The sequence below is a fragment of the Babylonia areolata genome, chromosome 34 (assembly GCF_041734735.1).
Source record: "Babylonia areolata isolate BAREFJ2019XMU chromosome 34, ASM4173473v1, whole genome shotgun sequence".
Taxonomy (NCBI): domain Eukaryota; kingdom Metazoa; phylum Mollusca; class Gastropoda; order Neogastropoda; family Buccinidae; genus Babylonia; species Babylonia areolata.
In genome coordinates this window covers 13,348,720-13,359,666 of record NC_134909.1, presented here as the reverse complement: position 1 = coordinate 13,359,666, position 10,947 = coordinate 13,348,720, and the positions used below count along the sequence as shown (strand labels likewise).

General features: G+C 46.3%; 1 protein-coding gene across 1 annotated transcript; it reads left to right on the top strand.

Annotated features, from left to right (window-relative positions):
• Window positions 1–232: 232 nt before the first annotated feature.
• Window positions 233–8,869, top strand: LOC143277381 (heat shock factor 2-binding protein-like). Its single transcript, XM_076582164.1, has 7 exons — window positions 233–346; window positions 1,169–1,318; window positions 2,044–2,179; window positions 5,677–5,800; window positions 6,992–7,095; window positions 7,979–8,076; window positions 8,759–8,869. Exons 1-7 carry the CDS (start codon window positions 233–235, stop codon window positions 8,867–8,869), a joined length of 837 nt encoding a protein of 278 aa, XP_076438279.1.
• Window positions 8,870–10,947: the final 2,078 nt, after the last annotated feature.

Sequence of the window (10,947 nt, the reverse complement as noted above, 5' to 3'; positions counted from 1 at the left end):
ACTGCGTCAGAACCTTCCGGGCCTGACCAGTCATCTGCGCACCCACAGAGCCCAACCCACCCACCCCCAGGATGACTAGATGGTCCTCGTCGATCCCGACGGACGAACCACATGTCCCTGATTCTTACCTCCTTTTATGATGGTGAAAATAATTGGGATGATAATGATGGTGATGATATAATGATGATGATATTGATGATGATGATCATAATGATGATGCCAACTGCTGACGATGTGCACAGATCTGATTGCGAGTCAAAAGAAGACGTCAGCTCTGACATCAGAATGTCTGCAATGGAAGAACAAATACACGGCCATGTCCTCTGACTACCAGAAAGAGAAACAGGTATAGATACAGACATTATGTAATATAAATACAGAGATGGATGACTGTTGGTGTGGCTGTGCTGTCTTCTCTCCCTGTCTCTTTCTTTCTTTCTTTCTTTCTTTCTGTTTCTTTCTTTGTATCTCTCTCTCACTCGCACTGTCTCTGTGTGTCTCTTTATGTCTCTCTCTGTCTTTGTCATTGTCTCTCTCTGTCTCTTGCTGTGACTCTCTCTCTCTCTCTCTCTCTCTCTCTCTCTCTCTCTCTCTGTGTGTGTGTCTCTCTCCCTCCTTTTCTTGTGCCGAAAATCAATAGCACACATTAAAGATCCCCACGTATTGTATGTCAGCGTTCAGTTAGTTATGGAAACATAAACACCCAGTATGCGTACCCTCCCCCTTTCTCTCTCGCCCTTATAAATGGAGTGTAACTGCCTAGATGATAACAAGAAGGGAACTAGTATGAGTAAAAGATGGATAAGAGAGAGAGAGAGAGGGACATGATTCTTCACTGCTCTTTGATGTAGATTAACTTAACTCTTCCAAGGGTGTTTTTAGTTCACACACAGAGAAAGGGTTCTTGACTGCTTTTTGATATAGTTTAACTTAACTGTTCCAAGGGAGATTTTGTTGTCGTTGTCGTTTTAAATCTATTATTTATTCACCTTTTTTTTCTTTCTTTTTTTTTTCAAGGCCTAAGCGCGTTGGGTTACGCTGCTGGTCAGGTATCTGCTTGGCAGATGTGGTGTAGCGTATATGGATTTGTCCGAACGCAGTGACGCCTCCTTGAGCTACTGAAACTGAAACTGTCGTTGTCTAAACTGTTGCTCATTTTCTCCAACAGGAGGTGAGTGAGCTACAGGGCGAGGTGGCCCAGCTATGGGAGCAGCTGAAGCAGCAGTCAGAGTTCGGATCCAGCCTGGGCGCCGCCACGGCCACACTGCTGTGGCGAGTGTCTCGCAACCAGGAGTCCATAGCGGCCCTGTTGGGTGGGGTGAGTGTCTGTTTCTCCGTTCCTCCCCCTTCCTTCCTTCCTTCCTTCCTTCCTTCCTTCAACCAGGAGTCCATATCGGCCCTGGTGGGTGGAGTGAGTGTCTGTCCCTTTGTCTCCCCTTCCTTCCTTCCTTCCTTCCTTCCTTCCACCAGGAGTCCATAGCGGCCCTGTTGGGTGGGGTGAGTGTCCGTCCCTCTGTCTCCCCTTCCTTCCTTCCTTCCTTCCTTCCTTCCTTCCTTCAACCAGGAGTCCATAGCGGCCCTGTTGGGTGGGGTGAGTGTCCATTCTTTTGACCCCCCCCCCCCTCCACCCCCTGCCCCCTTCGTTTCTTCCTTCCTTAGGTCAGGAGTCTACAGCCTTGTTGGGCAGGGCAAGTGTCTGTTCCTCTGTTCCTCCCCTTTCCTTTCTTCCTTCCTTCCTTCAGTCAGGAGTCTACAGCCTTGTTGGGCAGGGCGAGTGTCTGTTCCTCCATTCTCCCTTGGTTTCTTCCTTCCTTCCTTCCTTCCTTCAACCAGGAGTCCATACCAGCCCTTATGGGTGGGGTGAGTGTCCATTCTTTTGACCTCCCCTTCATTTCCGCCTTCCTTTCTCCCTTCAATCCTTCAGTCAGGAGTTTATGACGGCCTTTATTGGGAGAAAGGACGAGCCTGGGATTTGAACCCAGTCACAGACAGTACATTGGTAGATAAGCATCTTAACCACTCTGCCACCTTCCTCCCTCGCAGAGCCAGGTGGAGGAGTTTCTGGGGCTGACAGGAAGCACTGTGGTCAGCTACGTGGAGGCCTACCCCGACAGCGACTGGCCCTCCGCTGACACTGATGAGTCGCGCTTCATTCTGGCGCTCTGTGGCACCGTCACCAGTGAGTGATGGGTGTGTGTGTGTCTGTCTGTGTGTGTGTGTCTGTGAGTGTGAGACCTTTAACCTACAGCGACTGGCCCTTCGCCGACACTGACGAGTATGGTGTCTGTGCGTGTGTGTGTGTGTGTGTGTGTTTTCCGTGTGTGTGTGTGTGTGTGTGTGCATGTGTGTGAGACCTTTAACCCACAGTGACTGGCCCTTCACCGACACTGACGAGTGTGGTATCTGTGCGTGTGTCTGTGTGTGTGTGTGTGTGTGTGTTTTCCGTGTGTGTGTGTGTGCATCTGTGTGAGACTTTTAACCCGCAGTGACTGGCCCTCCTCCGACACTGACGAGTGTGGTGTCTGTGCGTGTGTCTGTGTGTGTGTGTGTGTTTTCTCTCTCTATGTGTGTGTGTGTGTGTGCATGTGTGTGGGACTTTTAACCCGCAGTGACTGGCCCTCCTCCGACACTTACGACTCGCACTTCATTCTGGCACTCTGTGGCACTGTCACCAGTGAGTGATGGGTATGTGTGTCAGTCTGTGTGTGTGTGTGTGTGTCTGTGAGTGTGAGACCTTTAACCCACAGCGAATGGCCCTTCGCCGACACTGACGAGTGTGGTGTCTGTGCATGTGTGTGTGTGTGTGTGTGTGTGTGTGTGTGTGTGCGTGTGAGTGTGAGACCTTTAACCCACAGCGACTGGACTGGCCCTTCACCGACACTGACGAGTGTGGTGTCTGTGCGTGTGTCTGTGTGTATGTGTGTGTGTGTGTGTGTTTTCTGTGTGTGTGTGTGTGTGTGTTTTCTGTGTGTGTGTGTGTGTGAGACTTTTAAACCGCAGTGACTGGCCTTCCTCCGACACTGACGAGTCATGCTTCATTCTGGTGCTCTGTGGCACTGTCACCAGTGAGTGATGGGTGTGTGTGTGTGTGTCTGTGTGTGTGTTTGTGTGTGTGTGTCTGTGAGTGTGAGACCTTTAACCTACAGCGACTGGCCCTTCGCTGACACTGACGAGTGTGGTGTCTGTGCGTGTGTCTGTGTGTGTGTTTGTGTGTGTGTGTCTGTGAGTGTGAGACCTTTAACCTACAGCGACTGGCCCTTCGCCGACACTAACGAGTGTGGTGTCTGTGCATGTGTCTGTGTGTGTTTTCTGTGTGTGTGTTTTCTGTGTGTGTGTGTGTGTGTTTTCTCTGTGTGTGTGTTTGTGTGTGTGAGACTTTTAACCCGCAGTGACTGGCCCTCCTCTGACACTGACGACTCGCGCTTCATTCTGGCACTCTCTGGCACCGTCACCAGTGAGTGATGGGTATGTGTGTGTGTGTCTGTCTGTCTGTGAGTGTGAGACCTTTAACCCACAGCGACTGGCCCTTCGCCGACACTGACGAGTGTGGTGTCTGTGCATGTGTGTGTGTGTGTGTGTGTGTGTGTGTGTGTGCGTGTGAGTGTGAGACCTTTAACCCACAGCGACTGGACTGGCCCTTCACCGACACTGACGAGTGTGGTGTCTGTGCGTGTGTCTGTGTGTATGTGTGTGTGTGTGTGTGTTTTCTGTGTGTGTGTGTGTGTGTGTTTTCTGTGTGTGTGTGTGTGTGAGACTTTTAAACCGCAGTGACTGGCCTTCCTCCGACACTGACGAGTCACGCTTCATTCTGGTGCTCTGTGGCACCGTCACCAGTGAGTGATGGGTGTGTGTGTGTGTGTCTGTGTGTGTGTTTGTGTGTGTGTGTCTGTGAGTGTGAGACCTTTAACCTACAGCGACTGGCCCTTCGCTGACACTGACGAGTGTGGTGTCTGTGCGTGTGTCTGTGTGTGTGTGTGTGTGTGTTTGTGTGTGTGTGTCTGTGAGTGTGAGACCTTTAACCTACAGCGACTGGCCCTTCGCCGACACTAACGAGTGTGGTGTCTGTGCATGTGTCTGTGTGTGTTTTCTGTGTGTGTGTTTTCTGTGTGTGTGTGTGTGTGTTTTCTCTGTGTGTGTGTTTGTGTGTGTGAGACTTTTAACCCGCAGTGACTGGCCCTCCTCCGACACTGACGACTCGCGCTTCATTCTGGCACTCTCTGGCACCGTCACCAGTGAGTGATGGGTATGTGTGTGTGTGTCTGTCTGTCTGTGAGTGTGAGACGTTTAACCCACAGCGACTGGCCCTTCGCCGACACTGACGAGTGTGGTGTCTGTGCGTGTGTCTCTGTGTGTGTGTGTGTGTGTGTCTGTGTGTGTGTTTGTGTGTGTGTGTCTGTGAGTGTGAGACCTTTAACCCACAGCGACTGGCCCTTCGCCGACACTAACGAGTGTGGTGTCTGTGCATGTGTCTGTGTGTATGTGTGTGTGTGTGTGTCTGTGTGTGTGTTTTCTGTGTGTGTGTTTTCTGTGTGTGTGTGTGTGTGTGTGTTTTCTGTGTGTGTGTGTGTGTGTGTGTGTGTGCATGTGTGTGAGACTTTTAACCCGCTGTGACTGGCCCTCCTCCGACACTGACGAGTCGCGCTTCATTCTGGCGCTCTGTGGCACCGTCACCAGTGAGTGATGGGTGTGTGTATGTGTGTCTGTCTGTGTGTGTCTATGAGTGTGAGACCTTTAACCCACTGACAGCTACTGGACTGGCCCTTCGCCGACACTGACGAGTGTGGTGTCGTGCGTGTGTCTCTGTGTGTGTGTGTGTTTTTTCTGTGTGTGTGTGTGTGTGTGTGTATGTGTGTGTGTGTGAGACTTTTAACCCGCAGCGACTGGCCCTCCTCCGACACTGACGAGTGTGGTGTCTGTGCGTGTGTCTGTGTGTGTGTGTTTTCCGTGTGTGTGTGTGTGTGTGTGTGTGTGTGTGTGCATGTGTGTGAGACTTTTAACCCGCAGCGACTGGCCCTCCTCCGACACTGACGAGTGTGGTGTCTGTGCGTGTATGTGTGTGTGTTTTCTGTGTGTGTGTGTGTGTGTGCATGTGTGTGACTTTTAACCTGCAGCGACTGGCCCTCCTCCGACACTGACGAGTCGCGCTTCATTCTGGCACTTTCTGGCACTGTCACCAGTGAGTGATGGGTGTGTGTGTGTCTGTGTGTGTGTGTGTGTGTGTGTTTTCGGTGTGTGTGTCTGTGTGTGTGTGTGTGTTTTCAGTGTGTGTGTGTGTTTTCGGTGTGTGTGTCTGTGTGTGTGTGCTTTCAGCGTGTGTGTTTTTCGTTTCGGTGTGCATGAGTTTGTATGCTTTAGGTATGTATGAGTGTCTGTGCATATTCTCACACATTCACATACATTCACACATACATACATACACACACACCACCACACAACCCACCCCATCCACCCACCCACACCTCACGCGCGCGCACACACACACACACACACACACACACACACAACACACACACACACACAAATCACACACACACACACCTTTCAACATCGCTTAGCCACACCCCCCCACCATGAGAAATGAGGGGGGAAATAATAAATAAATAAATGAATAGATAAATAAATAAATAAATAAATAAATGCATATAATAATTCTTTTAAATCATTGTGCTGTGACAGATGTGGCGGCATCAGCCTACGGACGTGATTACCTGATGGGCAGTGAGAACGGGCTGCGACTGGTGGACACCTTTCTCTCCTTCCTCTCACAGGCACCCCTCCACAAGAGCGCCAAAATCAAGAGGTAGAAGAAAACAGCAGAAAAAAAGGAATTTTTATGATTTGGGGGAGGAGGAGAGGGAGGGGAGGGGGGGGGGGCGAGATAGTGTAAACAGCATTTTTTTTTTTTTTTTTTTTTTTTTTATGTCATTTGGTGGATGCTAACCTCTTCCTCTCAAAGGCCCTCCTCTGCAAGAGTGCTAAAATCAAAAGGTAGAAGAAAAGAACTGAAAAAAAGGAAGAAATTTGAATGAATTTGATTTTTTTTGTTGTTGTTGTTGTTGTTTTTTGTTTGTTTATTTGTTTCTTATGGGAAACAGAGTTAGCAAGCAGTGTTGTTGTGTTGTTGCTGCTGTTTCTGGACTGCGATAGGTAGATTCAAACCTCTTTCTCTCAGAGGCCCTCCTCCACAAGAGCGCCGAAATCGAAAGGTAGAAGAAAAGAACAGAAAAAAGGAAGGAATTTGTTTTTGTTTTTTGGTGGGTTTTTTTGTTGTTGTTTTTTTAGGGGAAATAGAGTTAGCAAGCAGTGTTGTTGTTGCTGCTGTTTCTGGACTGCGATAGGTGGATTCAAAACTCTTTCTCTCAGAGGCCCTCCTCCACAAGAGTGCCGAAATCAAAAGTAGAAGAAAAGAGAGAAAAAAAAAGGAAGGAATCTTCTTCTTTTCCGTTCATGGGCTGCAGCTCCCATGCTCACTCGTATGTACGAGTGGGCTTTTAGTTTTATGTGTATGACCATTTTTATCCTGCCATGTACGCAGCCATACTCGTTTTGGGGGGTAGTGTGTGTGTGTGTGTGTGTGGTGTGTGTGTTATCCAGGGGAGTCATAGAACGTACCTGAGATGAATTGACAGAACTTCATCCATAGTGTACACATGGTGTTTGTCTTTGCGTGCGTCGCAGCGTGCATGTTACTGTGTCTGTGTCTGTGTGTGTGTTAACTCACTCAGTACGGCCAGTCCTCTCTTCTCCTCTACACAGACCCCTCGGATGTCCAGTGGGTGTCTGAATGACCCAACCTTTAGTGTTCCGTCATCAGAATTGTGGTATTCTTTGTCAACATTCACGTCTTCAGTATAAGAGCCTTCCGCTTGCAATATTTTGATGATGGTAATTGGGGTGAAACGCTGTTAACGTCGTCTCTTTCGCCGTTCGTATGGAAAGAGTTAATTGTGTATGTTTCTGATTGTATGTGTGTGTGTGTGTGTGTGTTCAGTTTAATGCTGATGGGCCTGTACAACCTGAGCATCAACAACAAAGGGGTACAGTACTTGATGAACAAACCTGGCACTTTGTCTCTCTTGGCTTGGCACCTGACAGGTGAGTGTTTGTTTTCTGCTTTGGTTCTTTTGTTTGACATCTGTCCACACTTGGGATTTTACATGAAAGTCCATCCCCTTCCCCACCCCACCCTTGCACCGTGTAATCACTACTTTCCTTATTCTCCTCTCCTCAGTTTGCATACAAGTAGGTGGTGTGTGTGTTCATCCATTCTTTTGTTTGGCAGCTGAAATGAAATGAAATGAAATGAAATTATGGTGCTTAGAGCCTCGCCGACCACTAAGGCCATTTCAAGGCTATCGCCGCAGCTATCCACAATATATTTTCTTTAATCAAAAAGATTTGTTGTTTTTTGCGATGATTATGACTGATAAAACATGATAATTTTCAATTGTTCAGAGGAGAGACATACAAAGTCTTTACGTTCTTTAATTTGTTGAAATGAAGGCATAGTGGAGTGATGGCCTAGAGGTAATGCGTCCACCTAGGAAGCGAGAGAATCTGAGCGCACTGATTCGAATCACGGCTCAGCCGCCGATATTTTCTCCCCCTCCTCTAGACCCTGAGTGGTGGTCTGGACGCTAGTCATTCGGATGAGATGATAAACCGAGGTCCCATGTGCAGCATACACTTAGCGCACGTTAAAGAACCCACAGCAACAAAAGGGTTGTTCCTGGCAAAATTCTGTAGAAAAATCCACTTCGATAGGAAAAACAAATAAAACTGCATGAAGGAAAAAATAATTTTAAAAAAAAAAAAAGGGTGGCGCTGTAGTGTAGCGACGCGCTCTCCCTGGGGAGAGCAGCCCAAATTTCACACGGAGAAATCTGTTGTGATAAAAAGAAATACAAATACAAATATTATTTATCAGTTTTGTGATCTGTCATGATCGATAAAACATTACTATTTTTCAATGGTTCAGAAGAGACGAACGGGGAAAATCGCATCAACACCCTCCGCCTCTTGCAGTCATTGGTGGCAGAATGCGACGGCAACACACCAGCCCAGTTTCTGCAACCGGTAAAGATTAACATTTCTCTTTAGTGTCCGTCTGTGTACAGTTTGAGGTTAAAAGTTTGAGGTTTCATGCAGGTATTATGGTTATATGCATGCGCATGTTTATGTATGTATTTTTTTTAGTGTGTTCAAATTTCTTGTATATACTCCTTCTTCTTCTTCTTCTGCGTTCACTCACATGCACACGAGTGAGCTTTTACGTGTATGACCGTTTTTACCCTGCCATGTAGGCAGCCATACTCCGTTTTCGGGGTGTGCATGCTGGGTATGTTCTTGTTTCCATAACCCACCGAACGCTGACATGGATTACAGGATCTTTAACGTGCGTATTTGATCTTCTGCTTGCATATACACACAAAGGGGGTTCAGGCACTAGCAGGTCTGCACATGTTGACCTGGGAGATCGTAAAAATCTCCACCCTTTACCCACCAGGCGCCATCACCGTAATTCGAACCCGGGACCCTCAGATTGACAGTCCAACGCTTTAACCACTCAGCTATTGCGCCCGTCATGTGTATATACTTCAAATCCATTTATTATTTTTGTGAATGTTTTGATTTTGTTTGGGGGGGGGGTTGTTTTTTTTTCCCTGAGGGCTGGATGTTAAAAAGCATGTGCATGCTTATTCCACTTCCCTCATTCATAAATGTTCATTCGTTCCTTCGTTCATTTTCTGTGTTGAAGATTCCACGCAGACTGCTACAAACGCTGTCCAACGACCACCGCAACAAGCAAATCGCTGATCTGGCCTCTGACCTTTTGTCTGACCTCGACGCCATTGGTGCTGAACATTAGATCCTCCCCCTCCTCCAACTTCTCTCACCCGGATTTGTTTTCTTCGTCAAGATGTGCGCTTCTACTTTGTCAGGTGACTTGGAGAAATGGACCCCACCCCTGCTCGTCAGCTACCAGCACTAACACCCGGGCCAATTTTGACGGGTGGGTTTTTTTTCGGACCTCTCATGTAAGTTGAAGTATTTCATTGACGGGCGCAATAGCCGAGTGGTTACAGCGTTGGACTGTCAATCTGAGGGTCCCGGGTTCGAATCACGGTGACGGCGCCTGATGGGTAAAGGGTGAAGATTTTTACGATCTCCCAGGTCAACATATGTGCAGACCTGCTAGTGCCTGAACCCCCTTCGTGTGTATATATATGCAAGCAGAAGATCAGTTACACACGTTAAAGATCCTGTAATCCATGTCAGCGTTTGGTGGGTTATGGAAACAAGAACATACCCAGCATGCGAACCCCCGAAAACGGAGTATGGCTGCCTACATGGCGGGGTAAAAACGGTCATACACGTAAAAGCCCACTCGTGTACATGCGAGTGAACGTGGGAGTTGCAGCCCACGAATGCAGAAGAAGAAGAAGGATCTCATTACTTTGAGGGTGAGAGGTCTTGCTTTTTTTCCGCATCTCTCTCATCAATGAAACTATTTCATTACTTTGAGGGTGGGGATTCCCCCCCCCCCCCAAGTCTCTCGCATGAGTGGAAGAATTCCACTACTTTGAGGGGTGGGTGGGTTTTTTTTCCCCCCAATTTCTTGCACTAGCTGGTATTTAACTGTTGGATGTCCAAACAAAATTTCCATCTTCATGTCTGTTGAAGTTTCACATCATTTGTGTGTGTGCATGTGTTTGTGTGTATGTGTGTGTGCATGTGTGTGTTTGTGTTTCTGTCTGAAAAAGGTGTCACTTCAAAGCTGATTACTTGTCAGACCTAAACTTTGGAGTGAACTTTGGAGTTGCAGCCCACAAATGCAGAAGAAGAAGGATATTTTTCTCTTTTTCCTGTTTCCTTTCTGCTTGTTTTTTTTTTGTTTGTTTGTTTTTGTTTTTTTGGTTTGTTTTTGTTTTTGTTTGGGGTTTTTTGTGGGGGGTTTTCTTTGCACAGATTAATTTGAGTTTTTGTGTAATTTACGTTAAAATTAAGTTTGTTTCCATTTCTAGAGAGACCACTGCCTTAACTGCCATGTAGCATATCGTGTTTGAACCAATGCTTGTTATGTGTTCACATTCTGGTAATTGTATTGTTTTTCCTGAATAAGTGACCATGTGTTTGTGTATTGTATGCTGTGTGTGCTTGGTGTGTGTGTGTGTGTGTGTGTGTGTGTGAAGGCGAACTGTAGGCCAATTGTGTTAGAACCAACACTTTGGTAATTGCATTGTTTTACCTGAATAAGCAACCATTTAAAAGTACATGACACACACACACACACATACATACAGATAATGCATGTGTAAATAACCACATAAATACATCAGGGAAAAAAATCAAAAATACTTTTTCTCACACATATGTCCATGCGCACACAGAGGAACAGGTACACATACAAACTTAACACAATAACGATTTAATAGTCTGTTTTTCCATATTGAAAGCAAGTTTATGTGTACACATATATTACCAGTGATGCATATATATATATATATATATATATATATATATATATATATATATATATATATATATATATATGCACTGCTGATGATTCACAAAAGCTACTCAAAATTATGGTAACCGCAAACTACACACAACAGGTGTAATCCAATACGTTTACAAAAATATCACAAACTACGTTCATCTCATAAAAAAGAAAATCAAAACATAAAAAAAAGTAATTACAAACAACATTTATCAGGAAAAAAAATCTACTACAAAAATAGCTACTTTCACTGTTTTATCAATGCTGTGAATACAACAGCCTCAGTTTCAAGGTGGCATCAAATAGTGCAGACTGATCCACAAGCACTACACCATGTCTGCTTTTAAAAACAAACAACGAAAAAGAACACAACAGACACAGCCAACTGAACTGGCAGGTGGAATATTTATTAGATTTATGGAAAGATATCTCAGTTTAAAAGAACC